Here is a 27,179-nt window from a genome sequence, read left to right as displayed (position 1 = left end):
TTGTGTCTATCACGCAAGACCCAATTAAGCACAGCTGAATTGTCAAGGGCCTGCTAAAGTTTGGAACTGGGAAACTCTTCAAAGTAGTAGTTAGTAACCAATGTTAATGATATCTGAGTTGGCATCTATTAATAAAGATTCATCAGCAGGGAGGGGTGGTTCACGCCTGTAATCCCAGCACTTTGGGAAGCCAAGGCGGGCAGATCATGAGGTCAAGAGATAGAGACCATCCTGGCCAACATGATGAAACCCTGTCTCTACTAAAAATACAAAAATTAGTTGGGCATAGTGGTGCCTGCCTGTACTCCCAGCTACTCAGGAGGTTGAGGCAGGAGAATCGCTTGAACCCAGGCGGCGGAAGTTGCAGTAAGCCAAGATCGCGCCATTGCACTCCAAACTGGCAACAGAGTAAGACTCCGTCTCAAAAAAAAATCATCTTCTGAAATAACATTCAGAAGCAATAATTTATTATAACTTATCAAATTCCTGATAATCAAATACTCTTTCACCGCTTCTACTTATCTTAAAAGAGTATTTTTTATCCTGAATCTTCTCAAAGAGAGAAAATGCCAGTTCTGAGGTTAAACAAAGGGAATTATCTGAAGGGAAAACGTTAAGGTGGTCAAAGAAAATATTTCCATGTGTTTTCTGGGTTTTTTGAGACAGAGTCTCACTCTGTAGCCCAAGCCAAAGCACACTGGCGCAATCTCTCTGCCTCCAGGGCTCAAGTGATTCTCATGCCTTTGCCTCCTGAGTAGCTAGGATTACAGGCGGATGCCACCACGCCTGGCTAATTTTTTGTATTTTAGTAGAGGTAGGGTTTCGCCATGTTGCCCAGAGTGGTCTCAAACTCTGGAGCTCAGGCAAACTGCCCACCTGGGCCTCCCAAAATGCTGGGATTACAGGCTTGAACCACCACGCCCAGTCTTCCATGTGTTTTTTTAAAGCAGTCTTTATATGAGAAAAGTTGTTATTTATTTAGGAATTATGACTTGGAAATTTGATAAGCTGAGTTTCAAATTCAGGGAAAAAAGCATCAAGTGACCATTTAAGCTTAGAAGTCATTCAGTCCAAGTTTTGTAAAACACTGTTACTCAACAGAAAAAAGAGTATCATATAAAGTCAATTTTTAAAATAACATTTAAAAGACAAAATTAAAAAGCACAAGTCTTACCGCTTCTGCAATCTCCTTTGCAAGCTAGAATTCTAAAGACTATAATTTCATTAAAGCACTCTGTCCTACCCACATAAGAATCAGATGTGGTCATCTGACACTATATTCAAAAGGTCCACAACAAATGAGAATGATAATCGCTGCACATCACTGAACTAGTGGATAACCCTCAATACCACTGACTTTAATACCCTGCTCACCGAAAAATCAATGGGCATGACAGAATACCATCCTCTTTAAAGGGAACACAACTAAAGTGAAAGGTTTTAACAGATAATACGTGTCACACACAAAAATACAACTGTCAGCACATGGAATGTAATAAACTCATTAAAAGATTCGCCATGTCACAGCTGTGTGATTGCGGCAGGGCTTAAATACAGAGGTGGTGTGGTCAATCCTCAAAAGAATAATATTCTATCAAAGAACTGACCTGCATTCAAACATCCTGAGCTAAAGCTTTTCTCTAGAAAATAAAATGTTTTCAATTAAAGCCTAAAGAAAGGCATCAGGAAAGGGTATTTTCCCGACAATGTCAGGACGCCACCGGGTCAGCGTACCTGGTTATTGTGCTGACGGAGAAATGAGATGGAGGCTGTGTCTCATGCATGAGAAGTTTCAGGTAAACACTGCTTTGATCTCTTGCCACGGCCACTACTGGATCAGCTTGTCCTTGGTCACATTTATAAAACAGTTTTGGGACGAGCCTAACACAAAAGTAAGGTTGATTTGCTTAAGAAAGCAGCTGAAACTCACCTGTGATAGACCACCTCCTCCCTGCAGGTTGCTAAGCCAACACCTCTGGTTGCCAGCAGACACCACTTCCCACCCCCTTTCTCAGGTGGCGTTCTTCAAACACATGACAGCAGTGTCGCCAATCTCAGGGTCACTCTCTCACACAGCCACTCTGACATAACTGGCTGCTATACTTTTTTTTGTTTTCTAGGACAGAGTGTCACTCTGTCGCCCAGGCTAGAGGGCAATGGCGCGATCTCCGCTCACTGCAACCTCTGCCGCCCAGGTTCGAGCAATTCTCCTGCTTCAGTCTCCCAAGTAACTGGGACTCCAGGCACTTGCCACTTCACCCAGCTAATTTTTGTGGCTTTAGTAGAGACGGAGTTTCACCACGTTGGCCAGGCTGGTCTTGAACTCCTCACCTCATGATCCACCCACCTCAGCCCTCCAAAGTGCTGGGATCATAGGCATGAGCCACCACGCCCGGCTGGGTGCTGTACTTTCCTTTTTCTGTCATAAAATTAAGTCCCTTTCTATTCACACTATTAAATGCTTTAATTAAAAACCAACTTTGAAAGCTCTCTTTGTAAACCTTTTGATCAATATCAACAAGTGCTAAACACTTGTCCACAGAGTACTGAGCACAGAGCAGGTCTGAATGCCAGCTGCATCCCTTAGGCACTTTTGCAATTTTGTCTGCAAAATGGTCCAAAACACTCCCAGATGGCAAAGCTTCAGCTGAGATTCCTAACAAATCTAAACTGAATTCAAATGCAGAATACTGGCAACATTTTCCGACAAAAACAGAAGGGCTCATATCTGCCATCAATACTCGGTAATACCTTTAGAAACAATCAGCTATTTTATCATATTGGTTTGCAAACCCCAGTACCTTTAATTAAAGTCTCTTTCCTCTATGGAGACTTGATCAGGAGTATAGTTTTTTCTAGAATATAAGAAGAAATTGGCTGGGTATGTATGTTGCTATAGTGGCTCACGCCTGTAATCCCAGCACTTTGGGAGGTTGAGGCGGGGGCAGGGGGGAGACACTGCTTGAGGCCAGGAGTTCAAGACCAGCCTTGCCAACGTGGCAAAATCCCATCTCTATTAAAGATACAAAAATTAGCCAGGCATGGTGGCACACTTCTGTAATCCGAGCTACTTGGGAGGCTGAGGCAGGAAAATCACTTCAGGAAGCAAAAGTTGCAGTAAGCCGAGACTGCACCACTGTGCTCCATCCTGAGCAACAGAGCGAAACTCTCTCTCAACAAACAAACAAAAAAGAAGCTGCTATCATTTACAGAAAATGGTAAAGCTGCAAAATCTCTGAATAGGCAAGTCATACAAACCCATTAAGTAAATGAAAAGTGTGTCTCACAAGTAATCAAAGAAATGCAAATTACAATGATGAAAATGAGAAAGAATATGCACCAAAACGTAACTTTGATTTTCTTTCACTAGTTTGATTACAAAGATTATTTCCTTTTTATCTTTTCCTTAAATTTCGTTCATTAAATATGTATTATTTTCAAAAGAAGGTGAGTTATTTTAAAAAGAAGTATCACCCAGATGTGGTGGCTCACGCCTGTAATCCCAGCACTCTGGGAGGCCAAGGTGGGTGGATCACTTGAAGTCAGGAGTTTGAGACCAACCTGGCCAACATGGTGAAAGCCCATCTCTACCAAAAAATACAAAAATTAGCTGGCAGTGGTAGAATTCCTGGAAGAGCCACAGGCAAGAGCCACCTGTAATTCCAGCTTCTTGGGACGCTGAGATGGGGGAATCACTTGACACTGGGAGTCAGAGATTGCAGTGAGCCAAGATCACACCACTGCACTCCAGCCTGGGCATCACAAAGTGAGATCCTATCTCAAAAAATAAAAAATAAAAAATGAAAAGAAGTATCAACTTCTGCCTTAAAAACTGATACATATTTAACTTTTTTTGAAATATTTGTATTGGTGAGAAGAATCAGGCACAATCACATTCTAGTATGTTTCTGCTGTATGTTCTCAGAAGGGAGAACTGAGCTGTGGGTACGCAAGGGCACACAGAGTGGTATAATGGACACTGGAGACTCACAAGGCAGGAGGCTGCAAGGAAGGTAAGGGACAAAAAACTACATATTGGGTACAAAGTACACTACTTGGGTGACAGGTGTACTAAAATCTGACTTCACCATGTAACCAAAATTCACCCATGTCACCAAAAATTCAGCCATGTAACAAAAAACCACCTGTACCCCAAAAGCTATTGAAATTTCAAATATATACATATACGCACACATACACATATATATATAAAGACAGAAAAATGATACATTTCAAGAAAAAGAAATTTAAAAAGGAAAAATGATATGTTTCTGAAGAGCAGTTTCACAGTAAGTACCAAAAATTATTTAAAAATCCACTTGTAGGCTATCTACTCAAAAGAAATGAAAACAAGTCTACACAAAATCTTGTAGGCAAATGTCCACAGTAGCATAATTCATAAATTAGCCAAAACGTGGACTCAATAATAACCATCTGATGGACAGATAAAATATGGTATTATTCATTTAATAGAATACTTTTGGCAATAAAAATGAACCAATTACTGATATATGCTACAACACGAACAAATCTCAAAAATTAAGTGAAAGAAGCCAAATGCAAAAGTCCATCTATAGTTATGACCCCAGTTCTATAAAATTTCCAGAAAACACAAATCTTTGTGTTGGTTTGTTTTGAGACAGAGTCTCTCTCTCTCTGTCGCCCAGGCTGGAGGGCAATGGCACGATCTCTGCTCACTGCAACCTTTGTCTCCAGGGTTCAAGTGATTCTCCTGCCTCAGCCTCCTGAGTAAGCTGGGATTACAGGCGTGTGCCACCATACCAGGCTAATTTTTGTATTTTTAGTAGAGACAGGGTTTCACCACGTTGGCCAGACTGGTCTCGAACTACTGACCTGAAATGATCCGCCCAATCGTGAGTCACTGCGCCTGGTAAAAATATCAATCTTAAGGGACAGAAAATAGATGAATGACTACCTAGGAGTGGGGACGGGAACCAGAGGTTACTGCAAATGTGCACAAAGGATACCTCTGGGGTGACAGAAATGTGATAAAATTGGAGTTTACTATATACTCAAAATGAGTAAGTTTCAAGGAATGTAAATTATACCTCCACAAAGCTATTAGAAAATTTGTTTTAAATTCAAAGCCTGGCCTTGTAACTCAACTTCCAGGAATTCTCAGAAAAAGAAAATTACACACAAACATTTATATAAAATGGTTAACTGCCAAAAAAAATTATATAAAATTTTATCATAACCACACAATAAGACAACGACCCATAACTAAAATTACTGTTTCATAAGATAACAGGAAAACGCTAATAAAATCTTCAGTGAAAATTGTCAGATTACAAAACTGCATGTAATTTTGACCCAATTTTGAATAAGAAACTCATAAAGAGTATATAGCAAAATATTAACAGTGATTACCTCCAGGTGGTAGCAGAATTGAAGGTAATTTTTTATTCTTCTTAGTGCTATTCTCTATAGTCCAAAAGTTTTACAATGAAAGTGCATTACTTTTACAATGGAAAGTTAGTATTCTGTTGTTTTTTAATTATAATTTTAGACTCATGGTAATGGATTTTTCTTCTTGATAGTTTTAAGAGTAGAATGGCTGGAATGAGCTCAGCTTCAGGAATACTGCCCTATATCCTTTGAATTCTTCCCTCTCTTTCCATTCTCACACCTTTTAGTACTTCAACCAAAAAAGTAAAAGAGAAAAAATACTGGTAAATACCTAATTAATGATGCTGCGGCAACATGTCGCACCCTCGGGTCTTCATCTCCAAGCAAATGGATGACAACATTATTGAGCACTCGTTCTTGCAGTTTTAAAAGCTTTAGAGAGAAGGATAATAAAAATAAACATAATCTCGTATTTGACTAAATTTTAGTAAGATATTTTGGAAAGCTCGTGAGGAAGAACTCAAGATTACTCGACTTAAATCCATATCACACAATTACAACTTTCATGATATAAACTGAAATAAACAGATCTAAAACATGATGAAAGCATTCAGAGAAATTCCACACCACAAGGAAAGCCTCACTTTCACCTCCTTGTAGATAAAACAGCATCTCACAAAAATAAGCCGCTTACCCCTGTATAATGATGGGCCCCTCTGTGTAAGTTTTCTGCTTTTGCCTCCAAAAAGCTCACCAGCCTAACAAAAAAGCACATTTAACAATGAAATCATTTAGTTTCCCAGTAAACACTGCCAGCTTGCTCCAGAGCAGGCTCATCCAGGTGCCCTGGATGGCCCTTGGGCAGCACTTACTACTCAAAACAACAGAAAAGGCCGATGGCTTTAAATAAACAGACGTGCCATTCCTCTCACAATTCGACTCAATACGACAGTACTCAGCAAATTGCTTTTCTTTTTCTTCAAAATAAATACTATTTCAAAAGACTCTGTAAGTGCCCTCCAGAATTAGCTCAAACCACAGAAGGTGCAAGCTGGTCCCTCCATAACCTGCTCACTTGCCCATGCTCAGCATCCCTATCTATAGGTGGAGGTGAGAACAATCCCAGATTTACAGACATTCTACGGATTAAATGAAATAACCCACGAGGGCTCTATAAAAGCTGGCTTGGGGAAAAAAAAACAAACCTGAATTATAAAGGGAAATTTCCCTTCTAAAAGAAAGTACTGAAAGAAAACGTCTCCAGCAAAAACTTTACTCCTAGAAAATGAAGGCCGGGCGCGGTGGCTCACGCCTGTAATCCCAGCACTTTGGGAGGCCGAGGCAGGTGGATCACGAGGTCAAGAGATCGAGACCATCCTAGTCAACATGGTGAAACCCCGTCTCTACTAATACAAAAAATTAGCTGGGCATGGTGGCGCGTGCCTGTAATCCCAGCTACTCAGGAGGCTGAGGCAGGAGAATTGCCTGAACCCAGGAGGCGGAGGTTGCAGTGAGCAGAGATCGCGCCATTGCACTCCAGCCTGGGTAACGAGAGCGAAACTCCATCTCAAAAAAAAAAAAAAAAAAGAAAATGAAAGTTCCAACACAGCTCAAGTTTTTGTTGTTGTTTGCTTGTTTTTTTTTTTTTTTTTTTTTAAACAGAGTCTCTCTCTATCACCCAGGCTGGAGTGCAATGGCGTGATTTCAGCTAACTGCAACCTCCACCTCCCAGGTTCAAGCAATTCTCCTGCCTCAGCCTCCTGAGTAACTGGGATTACGGGTGGGCGCCAAGAACGTCGGGCTAATTTTTGTATTTTTAGTAAAGACGGAGTTTCACCAAGTTTGCCAGGCTGGTCTTGAACTTCTGACCTCGTGATCCACCCACCTCGGCCTCCCACCCAGCCTCAAGTTATTTTTTAATTGTAACAAAATACAAACCAGCTGTCTTACCTAGGTTTAGTATGATGACTATATTCTTTTACAACAAGCAGAATATAAGCTACAGTTTTTAAAAGTTTAAGACAAAGATGAAAAATTCTAAGCTCTTTTATTCCCAATATCCAGAACACTTAAATGACTAGGAGTATCGAAAAAATAAATCTACTCTTCTACTTATATTTTATTTACTTTTCTTCTTCTACTTATATTTTAAAATTTTAGGCCAGGCACAGTGGTTCATGCCTATAATCCCGGCACTTTGGGAGGCCAAGACTGGAGGATCAATTGAGCCCAGGAGTTTGAGACCAGCCTGGGCAACGTAGCAAGACCCCATCTCTACAAAAAATAAATATTAGCCAGTGTGGAGACACACACCTATTGTCCTAGCTAATCAGGAGGGTGAGGCAGGAAGATCATTTGAGTCCAGGAGTTCAAAGCTGCAGGGAGCTATGACCGTGTTCTTGTACTGCAGCCTGGGCAACAGGGCAAGATCATGTCTCGAAATAAATAAATTAATAAAAATAAAACTCCAAGCACAGGGCAAAGTTCAGCAAAAAGCCATTGGGAGGAGAAAATCATTGCCCTCTACCTAAACCACTAGATTTCTGATGGACGGGGTACTTGGTAACATCATTCCTCACATCAAGTGACCCCAGGACTTTCAATTGAGCTTAGTTCATGCAATCTAATGGCCATGACTCACTTACCTGAAGTCGATCTCAGCAAGGGTTTCCAGAAGCTCTGTTCTTACCAGCCAATAGGAACTGTTCCTCAGCGTCAGCACATCGATGATCAGCTGCAGTCCTAACTCACTGTAGCTGCTGCTGCAGAGACTCATGACACAATGCTGGAACACAAGGTCCGAGGCAAGAGGGCAGCAGGTTAGCCCCACTCAGTAGCCACATCCTGACGGTCTGAGAACTGCCACTCTTAGACACACAACGTTCCGGGTTTAACTGCAACCAGGATGCTGTACTTTTCCCACATCTCTCAAGAACATTTATGGCATACAACTAATCTCAGTAAATACAAGCTTAAAAGTAAATGTGTCCCTTTCACATAACTGTTTCTTTCTTACTTCCATTTCTGCTATGTCATGGCTTCAACTCGCAAAGGGCAACTTCACAAACCTTGATCGGTGTTACAGAGGGGCCTGCCACACAGCCCTAACTCTACTTCTAAATAAATCTCAGACCCAAGGTAGGAACAAGGGACCTACACCAAGGACCACCACACTATATGTCACTATGTACTCCAAGGCACAGGAGAACAGAACAGGCCCCTCCCCTGCAGCCCCAAGCACCCAGAGGCACCATCACACACATGGCTGACACACAAACTCCCTGCTAGTCACAAGACTGAGCTGTTAGCACATTTCCTTCCACTCAAGAAAGATACAACTGACGGAAACAAAAACTGGAAACTAGAGAAAAATTACTGTCAGGTGTGACACTTTAAAAAGGGGAGGTATCCCACAAATTTGACAACTGTAGGTTTTTTGTTTTGATTTTTACTGGTTAATTTTTATTCTTGTTGACTGGCCAGCTGTGACTTATGAGCCAGCTGGTATGGAAAGGTTCAACATGCTATCACTTAAAGAATTGAGGCTGTGTCACTTCATATAAAAACAGAGGTTGATTAAATAATCCCTAAGGCTCACTTTAACTCTTACCATTCTACAGGCCTAATAATGTTTTTTTTAAATTCAACAGATTATTATTACTATTATTATTTTTGAGACAGTCTCACTCTATTGCCCAGGCTAGAGGCCAGTGGTGCAATCATGCCTCACTGCAGCCTTGATCTCCAGGGCTCAAGCAATCCAGGTTCAAGCTTCCCAAGTAGCTGAGAGTAGGTATGTACCACCACACCCGGCTAATTGTGTTTTTTGGGTTTTTTTTAAATTTTCTGTAGAGACAGGGTCCAACTACATTGCCCATAGTCTTGAACTCCTGGGCTCAAGCAATCCTTCCACCTTGGCCTCCCAAAGTGCTCAGATTACAAGTGTAAGTCACCATGCCCAGCATATTCAAAAGACTTTAGACTTAATGACAGGTTATTTGTAAATATACCCTTTAGGAAAAGGTCTATTTCAAACAAATATTCTGAGAATTAAAACTTAAACAAGTTCATTGAGCATTAACTTTATTGGCAATGTTTTCTTTCTAAAGCTGAGAGATGGATACATGGTGGGTATTACTGTGTACAGCTTTAGAGTATATGGAAATATTTACTATTAAGCTCCAATTTTACTTGTAGTGATGATAAAATGTCCACTAACTGAATAAATGGTTTCCACAGAAGATTATGCTCACCCTCACAGCTGTACAAGCCAATTTGCAAGTAACAGAAGACTCATCCTTCAATGTTTTCCGTAGCAAAGGAATGCAATCCGCCAAAGAAAATGTATTTCCTAAGCAGAAGAACATGGAACAAACATCATCATGTAAACGTAATACTTGGTAATGATATTTAGAAAAAACACAGCTGAAAAACTGGCCATTACCTGTCAGGGTTCTAAGGGCGCCCATCCAATCTCCCACATGGAAGCGGGATCTGCTGAGGATGGAGCAGACGAGGGTCCCGCAGAGAATGGCAGTGGCTCCTCGAACCTGTGGGTCTCCGTGATCAATGTAGTTCAAGATATCCGAGACATACTGTTCCTCTGTGGAGACAGATTGCCCCACCAGGGAACAATTCCCTACCATCAACTTTCTAACTCAAAACAAAAGCTTGATTCTCAGGAAAGAGAAAAAGAGGTGTGAAGAGAAGATCCAAATTCAGAAATGACTTCACTATAATAACCATAAGTGATGAAAAAAAAGTTTCAGGATTTAAGGATTACAGATTCATCATATTGCCAATATGTCCTCAATACAACAGACTCTTTGGATTATAATTCTAGGTTGTCAGACAATAATCAAAATTCCAGATTTCACTTTAAAAAGATTAGTAAAAATCTTAACTATTACACACTTACCTAATATAAATTCAAAAGCACAAGTGTACCCTCTCATCCAAAGAAAAAGAGAGAAAGAGAAGGCAGGAGGATGCTGTCTGCCCCATAATGAGCATGCGTGCGGCAGAGACACGGGTCCACTGCTACCTCAGCTCATCTTGGTTGCCACTCCCCCAAGTGTGAAAGCTTGGCCTGGCTCAGTATGACCCAGCGCAACTGTGACCATGCACAATTTGTGCTTAAGGTTTAAACCCGACGTGTATATAAATTGGCTCTTATATGCCCAGGTTTCTATTTTTTTCTCTATGGGTTTCATCTAAAGGGAACCAATGAAACGAAGAACTTACTATTCGTAAGTTTTCGGAAGAGCTACAACGCAGGTCAAATATCCCAAACAAACTCAAAACACTTACTGCTCTAAAACTAAAATAGTCAATACTGAAATGGTTTTTACAATGATGATTAAATCTGAGAAAAAGATGTAAACTTTTAACATACCAGGATATTCCGTGGTGTCAAGAGGAACTTTATAGAGTTTGCTGAAGAAAGACTCCGGGTGGAGGGCCACAGCCGCTCCCACACAGCTGAGGGCCAGGGCCTTCACACTGACCCTCACATCCCTGTCCGGAACCAGCACTGCCAAGAAATCACCCAAGCCACCTTCAGCCTCAAACAACAGATAGTTTTCAAATGAGCAAAGCTAGACCCAATAACCCACCTGCTCCCATCATTTCTTCCTTTCCCTTCAGTTAGTGAAAACCAAACTCACCCCCAGTTTCTACTGCCCCTGGGGCACACAAGGCAAAAGCAGGCCACAAAGTTGACCTCTGAAACCTGGTTATTTCCTCCAACTCGGCACTTGCCCTGTTTTACTCACCATTTTTTCCCCCTGTTAGCAAAAATGAAGCAGATAAAAGGCGGACACAATGGACAAGAGGTGCAGAATCATCATCGGTGGACTGACCGATGTCACCTTTGATGCGGCAAGGCTAGAAAGGAGACAGTGACACTTGTTTGTCTCATGCTCAACCAATACATTCATGCATTAATTCATTCAACAAATAGTTCTCGAGCAGCACTTACGCTGGGTGCTGGGGATAAACAAATGCCCTGGTCCGTGCCCATATGCACACCTGACCTCACAGAGACCATGGCCAAGCAGAAACAGACAAGCCAGAGGCAGCAGAACACGGGGTCACAGGGCTGTGGCAGGGGATGAATACAGCATGCAGGGAGGGCGGGCATGGTAAGAAGGCAGCCAAGAGCAGGCATTCAGGAAAGCCTCTCTGAAAGCAAAGCATGAGTGGTCCTCTACGGAACAAGCAGAAACTACTCAGGGAAAGGAAACAGACTGGGAAAGCCCAAAGGTAAGATGAAGTGGGCCTGGTAGATGGGACTAACTGTGAAACCCTAGTTCTTGCCCTTGAGGAATTAAAAGTGAAGACCATTACATTTACATTTAAAAAGATAATATAAAGAGAGACTTTTAAAACAGTTCAATAGAACCAAAACAAGAAACGTTGCAAGGCCATACACAACGATCAAATGAATGGTCCAAGAAATCAGACAAGGAAACATTCAGTACAGATCCGATTTCTCTGGGGTACACTCTCAAAGGAGGCAGAACTCAGGCAACTCTGAAGGCTGTGGGTAGTACCTGGAGAAGCGGAAAATAACAGGCCTGGGAAGAGCTGGTATTCAAAGGGGAAATTTTAAATCCCAGGGATGGGAAAGCAATAAAGTAGACAGTAGCCAGGGTGACTTTAAATCCTCATGCAAGCTCAGAAACACCAGAGTGTCTCAAGCCTACATCCCTCACCTTGTTTTCTTGATCACCCAATTCAGTAGCTTCATCTCTTGACACAAATTTATCAACACTGCTGTCAGAAGGCTGCCTGCTGTGACTCATGTTTTTCAATAAATGTGCTTGTTGAAGGGCTTTAAAAACAGAGAAATCAAGATTAAGTGACAAATTTCCACATACAATGCAATTATACATTTATGCTAAGATAACTCGAAAGTACAGGATTTAGATCTAGAAAGAGTAGGATTATTCCTCAATTGGTCATTTTCATTGGCTATTCAGAACTCAGAAAACAATATCAAAGGATTTCTTCTTGGAAGCAAAGATATAATTAAGATGTCCAGGGCTGAATACGAGACCACTTTGTAGCACATCACCTGTAGTCCACATACCCATGGAAGAGTTCCTGAAGGCCTCCGAGGCTTCATCAGGAAGAACACCTGTGGCTTCCTCATCTTCATCCTGGGGCTGTCCAATCTGCAGGCCCAAATACTGGTTGTCAGTACCGTCTAACACCTAAACAGTTCAAAGGGGGCTATGAGAATTCTGAAGTGTGATCACCAAGAGACAAGCCCTCCAACATGGAAAGGCAAGATGAAAGAGCACATTTTACACACAGAACACAAGTGCGCTCATCTGTCATCTATTCAAATGGACAGAAATGCAAGTGTGGAAACTGCTTATGGTCACTCATTACCAAAACATTATGAAAAACTTTGACAGCTCTAAAAATTCCAAAGAAATTCCAATGTGGAAATTTCTTTTTAATATAAAAAAGAAAAAACCCATACAAAAACATTTGTCTTCACAAACAAATTATACAGCAAGCTGGAAATATGAGGACAAAGCTTTTAGACAAAAACCTAACAATGTAACAGGTTATCTCCTAAATTGCAGAGACTAAATCTACTAAATTTCAGGCATGGTATTTCATATGTTTAGCCATCAGTTTGGGGCATGAGTCTACATCACAGGATGTTTCACATCCACTTGAAATGTCCTGTGTAATTTACCTTAAAAAACTGAGCAACAGACTCTAAAACTACCAGCAAATTACCAAAATATTGTTTTATTAAGTTTGTTAACTACCATACTATTAGGTAAAACACTCGATACAAATTTTTAAATTAAAATTGGGATGTAAAAGCAACTCCATTTCTGGGTATTTAGCCACAAAAATGGAAAGCAGAGTCTCCAACAGATATCTGTATACCCACGTTCGTAACAGCATGATTCACAACAGCTAAAACGTGAAAGCAACACAAGTGCCCACGGACAGAGGAATGGAAAAGCAAAATGTGGTCTATCCGTACAACAGAATAGTATTTGGCCTGAAACATCAGGAAGTTCTGACACAGGCTACAACACGGATGAGCTTTGGGACACTACGCTAAGTGAAACAAGTCAGTAACAAAAGCACAAAAACTGTGTGACTCCTAAAGTATATGAGAACCTAAAGGAGTCAAATTCAGAAGACAGAAAGAATAGTGGTTGCCAGGGATGTGGCGGGGACAGAAGAATACAGAGTTCAACGGGAACCGAGTTTCAGTGTTACATGATCAAAAGGTTACAGAGATGGATGGTAGTGATGATTTCAGGACATTATTTAAATGCATCGAATACCACTGAACTGTATACGTAAACAATGGTTAAGAAGATAAATTTTATGTTATTCCTATTTAACCACAATTTTTAAAACTGGGAAAAAAATGAAGTATAAAACTCAATATAGACTTGTACCAAACTTTATTAGACTATCCATGAGGGTTTCTTGTCCACTAACTCAGAGATCAGAGGTATTTAAACCTATGCTGCTATAAAATGGGACATGTTGTAAAAGTTTTTTGAAAAGTCAAAAGTGCTTAAAATAATGCACACTATTAATCGCATTTCATTAAGACCACAGATCTGTTCATAATAGGCTCCTTAAGGATTTTTAAAAATAATTATTTAACCAGGGCCCAAGAAGGCCTTAAAGAATGTAAAATGCACTCAATTTTAGCAGAGTTCATATAACCAACTAATCCAATTTTTTACCCAGTGTTCAACACAAAAGACACTAAGCTGTTTCCTTCAGTCAAGGCACCAGATGAGGTCAAGCTCTCCATTAATGGTCTAAGCTGCACTGTCATTAGGGGTATTAGACAAGAAGAGAACAAGTAGGAGGGTTCAGGTCTGGGTCTCCAGGGAAGATCTCAAAAGATGGCAGATGGCAGGGCCAGGCATGGTGGCTCACAACTGTAATCCCAGCACTTCGTGAGGCCAAGGTGGGTGGATCACTTGAGGTCAGGAGCTCGAGACCAGCCTGGCCAACATGGTGAAACTCTATCTCTACTAAAAATACAAAAATTAGCTAGGTGTGATGGTGCACACCTGTAATCCCAGCCACTCAGAAGGCTGAGGCAGGAGAATTGCTTGAGCCTGGGAGGTGAAGATTGCAGTGAGCTGAGATCGTGCCACTGCACTTCATTATTTATTTATTTATTTATTTATTTATTTATTTTTATTTTTGAGACAGAGTCTTGCTCTGTTGCCCAGGCTGGAGTACAGTGGCACAATCTCGGCTTACTGCAACCTCCACCTCCTGGGCTCAAGCGATCCTCCTGCCTCGGCCTCCCTAATAGCTGGGATTATAGGCACATGCCACCATGCCCAGCTAATTTTTGTATTTTCAGTAGAGACAGGGTTTCACCATGTTGGCCAGGCTGGTCTCAAACTCCTGACCTCAAGTGATCCGCCTGCCTCCATCTCACAAAGTGCTGGCATTATAGGCATGAGCCATCATGCCCAGCCTCCACTGCACTACAGAGTGAGACTGTCTCAAAAAGAAAGAAAAAAAAAATGATGGCAGGCCCCTGTGCCCACTTACAATTTCAGAACTGTCTGAAGGGGTGACAGCTGAATCAGGCCCTTCTGTGGTAGTCTGGGAGCTGTCGCTGATGGGCGAGGAGGCCTGGGTCCCGTCATTCAGGTCCATGGCAGGGTCAGATGGGACGGCGCTGACCTGGCTGGAACTGTGGCTCAAGATATCCTCCTCATCCCCATCAGTGGCGGAGCTTGTCAAGTCACAGCCAGCCAGATCCACTGAGTCTGCCTGCAGCGTGTGTTGTGACCGTGGCTGCTCTGTGATGATGTCATGACCTGCTGACCCTGGAGTGGAAACCCCTGAAGAAGCAGTCAGCTCTCCACTGATCTCATCCTTCACTGAGGCTGAAGACAGAGAAACACGCATTTGTCAAATGGTGAGAAAACATTCCATAGGGAATCAAAGGCTTGCAAAATAACAAAAAGTGCCAGTCATCAAATGCTGTAGCTGCACCGCATCCTGAAGACAGTGTAACACAGGACAGCAGTGCATCAAGCACCACTCACACTGCCTCTCGCTACAGTACCCATCTCAATAAAACAAGGCTTATCAGAAGATAATATTCTCCAACGGTGTTTCACTGCAAAAACTCAACTTCAAGTAACTAACCAACTACTCCAAGCCTTCGCTGGAGCAACATATAAAGAAGTTTGAATTAGGGGCAGCCTAGTCAGGGGCACAGACAGGCATGTACTCTAAGCAAGCAGTGGTCAGAAATAATTGTAAACTCATCATCTCTCTGGGGTAGGCCTGCCTTCTTCCAAGCCATGTTCAAGATCTCTACCGCAGTCCTGTTCTCCTGCAAGATAAACCTGTAACACATTTTCCTAGTTCACTTTTTAAATTCCCACTTAAAACAAAGAAGACTATATAAAAATCATGGCAAAAAGGCCAACATGAACCTGTTGGCAGTGGTCTCTCCTGGGGGCAGTTGGGTTGGTGAGCGTGTGAGCATTATAGTAGTCCAGATCGTTGTGATGTTTTATTGCTGTTTAATTTGTATAATCAGAAAAAAAAAATCTATTTTTATTTTGTAAAGTAAATAATTACCACTAGAATTATTCAGATTTTCCTCCCTAAATATTTAAGCCTTACTTTCAGTTATAGCTAAAATATTCTTTTAGATAGGATTATATATCCAAAACCACCCTCATATAATCCAGTTATTAGTACCTTAAGTTAATCCTCATCTTGCATAAAGTACACACAGAATCACGTTAGATAACTATCTGTAAGTGGCCAGGTGCAGTGGCTCACACCTGTAATCCCAGCACTGTGGGAGGCCGAGGCAGGTGGATCACTTGAGGTCAGGAGTTCATCAGCCTGGTCAACATGGTGAAACCCTGTCTCTACAAAAAAAAATTAGCCAGGCACGGTGGCAGGCACCTGTAGTCCCAGCTACCCAAGAGGCTGAGGCAGGAGAATCGCTTGAACCTGGGAGGCAGAGGCTGCAGTGAGCCGGGAGCACGCCACCGCACTCCAGTGACACTGGGTGTCTGCACTGGGTGACAGAGTGACACTCCATCTCAAAAAAATAAATAAATAAATAAAAATAATTATCTGTAAACAAAGGCAGATTCTTTCAAGTTAAACTATCCATAGGCAATCTTTTATCCCATTTTCCAACCCCCAGCATAACCCATCCAACTCATGAGACGTTTCTACCTGCCATCCCTTACTCACAAAGCCGGATGCTCAAGGAGGATAAACCTAATTTTAAAACAGCCTGAACCAAGAAAAATAGTAAACATCTGATGCAAACACCACAGACACACAAGCTTCAGAGTAAGTATTATAAAAGAAGCCCAAATAGTCCCCATTTGAGCAACCTGGCTCCACTGCTGCCCCCAGCCGTGCTGTCTACCAGGTGCAGGGGGAGGGGCAGGAAGGGCAAGGGGTGGACAGCAGACAGTGACGGTCCACACCAGCAGCTAACTAGTGAGAACTACCTGCAAAGGCAGAGCTGCTGACGTCCGACCTCGATTCAGAGTCATCTTCCAAGGCTTCTTCTTCTCCTAAGAGCACTTTGCCTGGTAAATAAGTTAGCAACATTTCTTTTAAGTTTGCTAAAAATAAGGACTTCAAAATTAAGTAAATGCACTCGAAAATGAAACTCATAAGCATATCTAATTTACTCTAATATAGTTTATCATCATATAAGTATTTTTACACCTCTACAGTGTTAAACACAAAGCATGTAGAGATGTTTTGTTTAGAATGCTATTAAAGTCAATAAACCTGTATGGAAAAAAGTTAAAAGCAACGATTCTCAAACTATACCATAAAACGTTTTAATAATTAATATTTACTGCTTTCTATTAAATAATTTATACTGCTACTTAAACTTAAAATGGTATAAGCTACAACTGTAAAGATCCAATCCTATTGGCCTTTGAAATATTCATGTCATAGCTCCAATGGCATACCAGAATTTATAGATAAAACTCCTATACCTAAAGGTCGCTTTCATTTTATTATCTTTTAATTTTCTGGACTTTATGATTAACAATCAGAACTCGAGCATTATATGGTCTGGAAGGATGAAATAATATTTCATTTGTAAAGTTCTAAAATACATTTTATTGTTCATCTTCAGAATTACATTAATTAGAAAAAACGAAACCAATAGTCTTAATATGATTTAACTGAACTCATTAAATCTTTGTGGCTATATTATATATGAATGTTATTAAATGACACTATCAAAATAATTATTGGAAATTTCTAATTTCTGCTCTTCAAAGAATAAGTCAGAAGTATGGTAACTTCCATAAGCTTACAATGATGTGACATTAAAGGTGAAACACATTAGCAAAGGAAACCCAAAATCTAGATGACATTAACACAGCAACTTGGCCTATCTACTAAATAATAGGGACCTTTATTACAAAATAAGTTATTTACCTTGAGAAATCAAGCAAAATGCCAAAAAGGTGAATTCCGATGTTAACAAAAGCCATCTCTAGCCTCCAAATCAGTGGTTTGCAAATATGTTCCACAGCGCCATCCCCAGGATAATTTCCTCGAAGGTGCAAGAGCTAGGCTGCCACCAGAAGAGAGGCTCCAGGCCACCCCAGCACTTTGACCCTAATGCTATAGCCAACACAATTCTACTTTCATCTGTCTTATAATACTGGCAGATTTCACTTTAAAATAAAAAGGATTTTCCAGCTGTAACAAAACAGTTTAAAATCCACAGCTGTAAATGGGGGGAAAAAACACCAAAAAAAAAAAAAAAAGACACAGGTCTCACTCCATTGCCTAGGCTGGAGTGCAATGGCACAATCATAGCTCACTGTGACCTCAAACTCCTGGGCTCAAACAATTCTCTTGCCTCAGCCTCCTGAGCAGCAGCTGAGACTACAGGCACGGGCCACCATGCCACCATGCCTGGCTGTTTTTTCTTTTGTTTTGTTAGAGACCGGGTCTCACTATGCTGCCCAGGATGGAAAAGAAGCTATTTAATAATATTCCTGACTAATAACAAACAATATTCACTGGGAAGGTAAGTTACCTTCATAAAACATAACAATACATTCTCTAAGGCAGGTATGGGCAAACTACAGCCTGCCTATTTCTGTAAGTAAAGTTCTATTGGAACACAGCTGGCCGGGTACTGTCTACAGCTGCATTCCTGCCACAGGGCAGGGCTGAATGGTTGCCAAAGAGATCATATGGCCCATAAAGCTAAGATGTTTATACTCTGTCCCTTTACAGAAAACGTCTGCTAACCCCTGAACATTAGAAATTTATGATGCATTCAAAATTTATGACAAAGCAATTCTGATATGAAAGCAATTTTTAAAAGCCACCCTACAGAACTATTGAGGCTTGATTATCAGATTCCAACAACATTCACACATGCAATCACTCTACTGAGAAGAGATATACAGAGTCCAATACCTTACAGAAATACAAGAAAATCAATAGGATTCAACACAAGACTCTTATTTCTGAAATAATCACCTTTTTGTTTTCTTGAAAGGACAGGGCTGCATGAGGAACCCCCTCCAGCTGTAAATCACAGAAAGTGGCAGATAAAGTAACAAGCTGATAAGATCTAGAAGAAATGTGAAAATCTTCAAACAGCTTGATTCAACTTTAAAGGCAGGGAAAATGTGAATGTATTTCCACAGGAAGCACTTAACATCACAGTTCAATATTTTAATTTCAACATGAAAATTGTATTAACATGCAAATATATAGTTCTAAAGATATGACCTAAGAAGTCAAAAAAGCTAAGATAATTTGTATTTTAAAAGGCAAATTCAAAGTATTAGAAATCTCAGATTTTTTGGTCAACTAACAATCAAGTGCAACTTTTCATTAGCGATGAGTATTTCCACGCATTATTTGTAAGGCATGCATTCCATAGAGAAAAAGATTCTTCAGTGCACAGGACAGAGAACAAGGCAGATGAACATTTCCTGCTCATGGTTCTGGCAAACGTTTATGTTCACAAGAGGCAGCAATGAGACTTCACTCGGAGTTTCTCTAATGTGGAGGCTGTGAGGAAAGGCCACGCTGCACACACAGTGCCCTATACCAACCACACAGCAGTGAACTAGGAGAGGTTAGAGTCAGCAAAAGCTTATCCACAGCCTGCTAAGCACCAGACCCAGCGGAAGAGGCTGGGATTCAGGGATTCCGGTCCACTCCAGCTCCCAAAGGCAGCTCTCATGCAAGACGGGGCCTCGTAAGCTCACTGCTCCAGGGCAGCACTGCGTGGTGGGATAGGACCCAGCCCTCAAGAGCATGGAGAGGAGCAGACTGGGCAGTGGAGGCAGACACAGAGCTGGGGACAGAGGGATTTTCTGAAGTCAGGACAGGAAGGAACTCTCAGATCCCTCTGACGACTTGAAGATGCCATTTCTGGCAAATTAACACAAGGATCCTAGAACTACTTTCCCTACTGTTTTTATTTCTTTGCACCTGAAACTCAACAGGAGGCAGCCAAGGCAGAGAAAGAATCAGAAGGAGGGCTTTAAATGTGTGGCCTGATTTTGCTACCTAACCTTCTAAACTTTAATTCTCCTATTTATTTTATTTTTAAATTTATTTTGAGAAAGCACCTTGCTCTGTCACCAGGCTGCAGTGTAGTGCTGCCATCATGACTCACTGCAGCCTCAACCTCTTAGGCTTAAGCAATCCTGCCACGTCAGCCTCCAAAGCAACTGGGACTACAGGCATGTGCCACCAACCCCAGCTAATTTTTTTTTTTTTTTTTTTTGTAGAGACAGGGTCTCACTTGGCCAAGCTGTCTGAAACTCCTGGGCACAAGTGATCCTTCCAAAGCACTAAAATTACAGGCGTGAGCCACCACGCCCAGCCTAACTCCCCTATTTATAAAATAAAGATGAAATTTCTATTTTAAGTTTTGGCAAAGATGCAATGCAGACTGCTTAGCAAAGGGCAGGCCCATAATCAATAGAGGGTAACGAGTACTACTGCCGAGTTAATTATAAGAGTAGACCTTGCTAATAACTTGCCTATAAGTTCCACTATACTCCCACTACGGCTTCGGCCACCAGACTCATCCTTAGCCTCGGTGAGCTGCCCGATGCCCCCCACGGTGGTCAGGGCTTGCAGAAGCTCAGGTGGAGGTGTTCTGAAGAGCTGCTGCAACAGCTCCAGGGCTCCGGTCACAACATTGTGGTCTTGGTGCTGTGTATGATGTAACGTTAGTTCATAAACCTAGAAACACAGAAACACAGACGTTCTGGTCAGAGTTTATAAAATGCATCCTAAGCTTCGCCCTTTTTTTTTGTTTTTTAATAGGACTTTGCTGGAAAAGTTTATACCTTAGTTTCTCCCCCTAAAAATTTCCCTATCACTTCTGCCAATGTGATCATTAGCTTCCACGTTGTTTTCTAAATTTCCATATTTTTTTCATTGTTATATTAATTCCTTACAAATAAATAGAACACTTCCACTAGAGCAGTAGCATGAGAATGAAGATCTCTATTTCCCAAAACTGGTGACTCAGAAAGGGAAAATAAAGCAAAGCATATACTGAGCGAGGAGCCAGCCTGACATACATTTAAAAATCAAAAGACACTATAATGAGTGCCACTGAGAAAGAGCTACCAAACATTTTAAAGGCAGTATGCCATATTTTCTTAGCACTTTTAATACTATATCACAATGCTCCCCAACCTTTCTGGCACCAGAGACTGGTTTCATGGAACATAATTTTTCCACAGGGCCGAGGGATGGTTTCAAGATGAAACTGTTCCACCTCCGATCACCAGGCATTAGATTCTCATAAGGAGCATGCAACCTAGATCCCTCATATGCGCACTTCGCAATAGGGTCTGCGCTCCCATGAGAATCTAATTCTGCAGCTGATCTGAGAGCTCAGGTGGGAATGCCAGCTCACCTGCCGCTCACCTCCTGTTGTGCAGCCTGCTTCCTAACAGGCCGTGGACCAGAACCGCTCCACAGCCTGGGGCTGGGATCCCCTGCTGTACCACATTATATGAACATAAGGAATTTATTCTTTTTCCCTTTAGTCAGAGTTACCAGATAAAATACAGGGCACCCGTTTAAATTTAAATTGTAGACAAACAACAAATAATTTTGTAGTGCAAGTATGTCCCACATGATTTAATATACTTACACCATAAAATTACTCATTATTTATCTGAAGGTCAAATTTCTCTGGCATCCTGTATTTTTATTTGCTATTTGCCAACCCTATCTTTAATATTACAAAATACATATGTTTCTTTTTTAAAAAATCAGACAGTGTAGAAGAGTATAAAGCAAAAAAAAAGTCTCACTTTTAGCTCTTCCGATGGTTACCTCTATACCCCTGAATCCCAGGTCAGCAAACCACAGTGCACAGGTCAGGTCTGGCCCGCCCTGCTTTTGTACAAAATGTTTCACTGGAACACAGCCACATTTATGGGCTGCCTAGTGCTACAGTGGCTGCTCTAGTGCTACAAAAGTAGTGTTGAGTAGCTGCAACAGACTTGGTATGGCCTCCAAGACTGAAAATATTTACTTCCTGACCCCTTACACAAAACACTCGTGGGCACCTAGGTGCCCACGAGTGTTTTGTGTAAGGGGCCAGAAATCAGCTTATACCTTGACTTCTTAAGCCATCTATTTTGGACAAAGGATCTCCTGACTCCTCTCAATGTAGTAAGGAAACCAGCACCCACATTTCCTTCACCTCGTCTGCCCCCTCGTAACTTCTGTTAGCAAAAGCACTGCTTTCATACTATGGAGATTTCCCTTTACATGCCACTAGGTAACATTACATTTAATATTCTCTGCCTGGAAGTTAAGCCAAAAAACTTAATTAAAAATAAACAGTATGCATCTTACATGTGTTCATGTTATTCACTGCATAATTTATGAACAATAGTGTTCATAAATGTTATTCACTGCAATAATGAAATACTTCCTTCTTTCTGAGTCTAGTCACATTAATAACCTAGACTCAGAAAGAAAGAAATATTTCATTATTACTCCATGTCATTTGAAAGAGAATGTCCCAGGTCAATGGTCAAATGGATTCTCTTACTGTAACCTATTACTTGCTTAAATTTATTCTGCATCTTCTTTTGCTTCACACTGGGATCACAGACTTCCTTTACAAATCTTGCTGGCTTTCCTGTGGTTACTAATTGCCTTTTTTCTCCCTCCTTGTTAATAATATATGCACATGCATATGCACTGGAAAGAGAAGTTTCAACGTGTTCTTCTGACACCCCAAAGGACCACACCCTACCTCCTTGAGTGAGCATTCCACCCTGCCTATACCAGTGGGCTAGGCCCAGCTTCTTAAGTGTACTATTTATTCAAGAAGAATGGTTTCTAATATGAATTACACACTTACACACTGAACGGCAATCATCCTGGAATTGCCTTTGTCGCATGTCTAGGTTAGAGAGTTTGTTTCTTGGATTTCAGGGCTTTCTCTATATTCCAATTTACTTCTTTTTCAAAAAGCACACATGGAAAGCAAACTGAGTTCCTGCATATCTAAAATTATCAATATTTTGCCCACACTTGCTTAATAGTTTGCCCAGGCCAAGGATAATAGTAAATTCTAATTAAATACGGTTAGCCAAACTACATTTGCTGAACTGAACTTCTCACAGTAATTTAATAAACAACAGTTATGAGTCAAAACAAGATGGAGTAAGACACGCTATAGAGGTAATCCTATCTAGAGCTTGCTAGTTCAAAAAGGTGCCATATCGTTTATTTACTTTGGAGAAAGGTATTCAGAAAATGAGCAATTAGGTAAGTCTCACATCCATACCCCTCTTTTCCCTTTCACTCTCCATCCCTGTCCTTCCAGGATTACGGCAATCCCAATTTAACGCAGTTTCGACCTCCTTCTAACCTCCATAACCAGCACGCTTGCTAATCTCAAGAAAGCCCGGAAGCCTTTTCAGGACCCACCATTGCTCTGTCTATGCACCCACACTCACCCTGTGAGCATTCTCTCACCCTTTCACTCCTGGGACTTGGCAAAGACCAATTTTCTGTCTAAAGCTCCTTTCTTCTCCCAACTCCCTGTGTCGGGTCAGATCCCATATGTCCGTAAGTGACGGCTCAGGACTGACCTTCCCCAGGCCCCACCGTGTGCACTAAACCTTACTAAACTGTTTAGTAATTATTTGCTTCTCTCAACAGACCAATGGTCTCCAAACTTTTATAATCAAGACTTTTTTAAAAGCGTCAGTTAAAAAAAAAAACAAGAAACTGAGCATATAGTCTCAATACTTTTTAAAATATACTTGTCTTAGACTATGTAAGAAATACTGAACTCAGATATAATGTACATTATAAAATATACATTAAATCTGGCAAGGCTTTTCCAATGATTGATTTACAGGAAATATACAGAGAACAGAAAAAGGTGTTAATTTACACAATGGAGATGTACGCAGTAAATCAGACCACAGAAAAACTTAGAAGACAAATAATCTGATTTCTCAATAAATGAACTCTAACGGAAAAATACTGGGATGGAGGGGAACCAGTTGATCAAAGAGACTTTTAATCCTTATCAATCAGTTTTATTTAGATGCTGATTCCAAGAGTAGAGAGAAAAATTGACAATGAATTAGTGGGTGTTCAATGTAGGAAATGTTTAATATTTTCAGTTATAACAATGGCATTATTTTGTGATGTTGTTTTGGGGTTTTGTTTTGGTTTTTCTGAGACAGAATCTTGCTCCATCACCCAGGCTGGAGTGCAGTGGGGCAAACATGGTTCACTGCAGCCTCGACTTTCCAGGCTCATGTGATCGTCCCATCTCAGCCTCCCAAGTAGCTGGGACTACAGGCATGCATCACCACACTTGGCTGATTTTTTTTTTTTTAAGACATGATGTTTCACCATGTTGCCCAGGCTGGTCTCAAACCCCCGGGGGCTCAAGTGATCCGCCCGCCTTGGCCTCCCAAGGTGCTAGGATTACAGGCATGAACCACTGCACCTGACCATCATTAAGTTTTAAAAGTAAAGAGTTCTCATCTATAGAGATACTGAAATACTTATAAATAAAATAAGAGAATGATTGGAGTTTGCTTCCAAATAATAATAAAAAAGAAGTAGGATTATAAATGAAATATAACTGGTCATGAGTTGATACTTTTGTATGTTTGGAATTCTCCTTAATAAAAAGCTAAAAAAAAAAAAAGCAAGGTATGGTAAAGATGAAATAAACTATACTCTAAATGTTTTGTTACTATGGCAACACACTTCTTACTCAATAAAACATTCAGCAATGTTTTTTTGAAGGCAATACAATTAAATGTCATATCCCATGAGACTGCTTTTATTCTATAAAATTACCAAAGGGCAGCTGGTCAGAACAGAACTCTCAGCCCTAGTACTTTCTTAAAGTCCACTCTTGCTCAGCTGTCTATCAATAATCAGCACTCATATGGCCTTAACATGTGCCAGGAAGCATTCTAAGCACTTTATAAACACTACCTAACTCAGTGCTTAAATTATTAGCATTATCTTCAATTCATGATTCTATGTAAGAATCATTTTAAGCCACTGACAATTTTGTACCCTAAAAAATTTAGCTAAATGGCACATATTAAGCATAGTAAAAACCCTGACATAACATTTTAAGTAAAGTTCAAAAAATCCAATTGCTTAAAACGAGGCTGCTTGGTTACACAGTTAATAAAACAACCTGAGTAAGCATGCTACAAAGAACTGAAGTCAACTGCCAATCACAGTACATTAGAATTACTGCAGGGTTTCTCTGCATTGGAAAGAGAATTTCAACATTTTCTTCCGACACCCCAAAGGACCACACCCTACCTCCTTGAGTGAGCATTCCACCTTGCCCACACTAGTGTGCATGGCCACAGGCTCTACAGAGCAGAGCAGCATCTGAAATATTCACCATCGTATTCCCAGAGCCTAGCACACAGTGGGTGCTCAGTCAATATTTACTGGGCGGATGAACACATAATGTGACCTCTGGTTTTAGAAACAGGGTAGCAGTAGTCTCTGAGGGGCTTAGGTAACACAGCACCTGAGGAGGCATCACCTGCATCTGACTCACAGTGACACTGACATACAGAGGGACGGCAGCTAGGAGTCAGCAGCTCGGGCTGGAACTGAGCAGCGCAGCTCCAGAATCCACACCTCTAACCCTCAGGTCTGCCGCTTCTCTTCCAAATTAATTGGTTCTTTGAATGTTAGTCATTTACATGCAGGGCCTAGAGTAAACCCTGTGCTCCTACCTGGATGAGCTGCTCTGCAGAGGGAGAGACTTCCATTTCTTTCCTTGTCACCCCGAAGCTGCCTTTCAGGCTTGTGTCCTTGACCTGCTGCTGCAGCAAGGGCACCAAATACCTCAGGGTGAGCAGCACGCCAAGAATCAGCAGGGTGGAGTGTTCATCCTCGACAGGAACCAGTAAGCCTGTGGGGCAGCGGCAAGGTGGCTTAACATCTGACTCACTGTTTGGAGATTCTTGGCTTAATTTAAAAAAGAAGAGCTCTTGAGAGATAAAGATGGCACGAACATGACCATGAATGAGTACACCATGAGGCCCACTGGGAGTGGCTTCACACCCACGCTCCTGGCTTAGCAGGCTCCTTTCCTGTGAGCTTCACTGTCTTTGAAAGTCGGGTGGTCATTTCATTTTGCATGTCCACACACTCACTTGAGCACTTGCCAGTGATGATTTCCACAGTTACCCAAACAACAGGAGAAACTGTCAGCTGACCTACAGAGAACCCACAGGGACCCGAGGCACAGTCTCAAGCCTCACAGACTCACCATAGTCAGGGCTGGCACAGATGGAGGGCCAGGCCCTGGGTGGCAGGCAGGGCTCACCCCAGCCCACACCCACTGCACAGCTAGGTGTCCTTGGGTACAGCTGCATCTGCAGGGTCACAGAGACCCATGCGGGCTCACAACAGACCCAATGCAGTTGACATTCTTTCAGCCAGTGCCAAATTGCCTGGTCCAGAAGCTGAGGGATCATCCGATTTTCACGATTTCAAAGGTCTACCTTGAGTGCATGCTGGAGACTCTACCACTCGTATGCCTCCGCCTTACCTAAGAGCACATTTAGCAGCCAGCTGTAGAAATACTGCGTCCTTCTTGAGTGCTGGCAGATGCTCACTGCTGATCCAGCCGCTGTCCGCCGAATGGTAGGGGAGCTTGACTTCAGGTTCGCTATGAAAGCCTTTAACAAAACCTATGGAAGCAGAAGTCCAAGCAGATAAACGATGAAGCTCCCATGATGCTTATCAGGTATTACATAAAACTTAACTTGAATTAGAAGTTTCCAATTCTTGCAAAGTATAAACAGTTTGAGGCTTTTCCTATAGCTGAACTTGAAGCACCCCAACTTTGGGACACTCAAGCAGTTTATAGACACGTGTAGTCTATTTGCTTCTTTATAACCTTCACTCAGGGGACTGCTCAGCATCCATGTTCTCTCTGCAAAGGTGGAGGCCTCAATTCTGGATACATTCTACCCACAGTATTTGGGGACAGTTAAAAACAAAATCAACAAATGACAAAGTTAAGAAGAAAAACATACTGGCCAATTATAGTAATGTCCCACCCTAAGAGATGGCTTGTCAAAGTCCTGCTAATGTCATAAAGTTCTCAGGACTGGAATACCTTCAACCAGAAACATCTGCAATTTAACTGGACATGACAGCATATTTCCCACAACTGTTCTCCTAAGAAATTAGGGAATACTTTCCCACTGGGCCTCTAGGACAATCCAAAGGAGAAAGTG

The 27,179-nt window shown here is 41.4% G+C and overlaps 1 protein-coding gene across 4 annotated transcripts in view; it reads right to left on the bottom strand.

Annotated features, from left to right (window-relative positions):
• Positions 1-27,179, bottom strand: part of HTT (huntingtin) — a 158,875-nt gene that overhangs the window by 93,525 nt on the left and 38,171 nt on the right. For 2 of the 4 annotated variants that reach the window (XM_012466834.2, XM_012466835.3), the window contains 16 exons: positions 26,486-26,627; positions 25,665-25,843; positions 20,427-20,631; positions 18,904-18,951; positions 16,887-16,967; positions 14,941-15,281; positions 12,464-12,587; positions 12,087-12,205; positions 11,145-11,256; positions 10,766-10,903; positions 9,815-9,973; positions 9,624-9,721; positions 8,016-8,155; positions 6,065-6,128; positions 5,702-5,802; positions 1,735-1,881 (listed from right to left, as the gene is read on the bottom strand). In XM_012466834.2, the coding sequence (XP_012322257.2) occupies positions 1,735-1,881; positions 5,702-5,802; positions 6,065-6,128; positions 8,016-8,155; positions 9,624-9,721; positions 9,815-9,973; positions 10,766-10,903; positions 11,145-11,256; positions 12,087-12,205; positions 12,464-12,587; positions 14,941-15,281; positions 16,887-16,967; positions 18,904-18,951; positions 20,427-20,631; positions 25,665-25,843; positions 26,486-26,627 (2,198 nt within the window). The remainder of the gene's footprint in view (positions 1-1,734; positions 1,882-5,701; positions 5,803-6,064; positions 6,129-8,015; positions 8,156-9,623; positions 9,722-9,814; positions 9,974-10,765; positions 10,904-11,144; positions 11,257-12,086; positions 12,206-12,463; positions 12,588-14,940; positions 15,282-16,886; positions 16,968-18,903; positions 18,952-20,426; positions 20,632-25,664; positions 25,844-26,485; positions 26,628-27,179) is intronic. The other 2 variants (XM_064365444.1, XM_064365445.1) reach the window with 2 other exon arrangements.

Source organism: Aotus nancymaae, unplaced genomic scaffold (assembly GCF_030222135.1).
Source record: "Aotus nancymaae isolate 86718 unplaced genomic scaffold, 86718_ANA_hifiasm-v0.15.2.pri h1tg000006l, whole genome shotgun sequence".
NCBI lineage: Eukaryota > Metazoa > Chordata > Mammalia > Primates > Aotidae > Aotus > Aotus nancymaae.
Note: the sequence above shows the minus strand (reverse complement) of the source record. Positions and strands in the feature narration are given on the sequence as shown.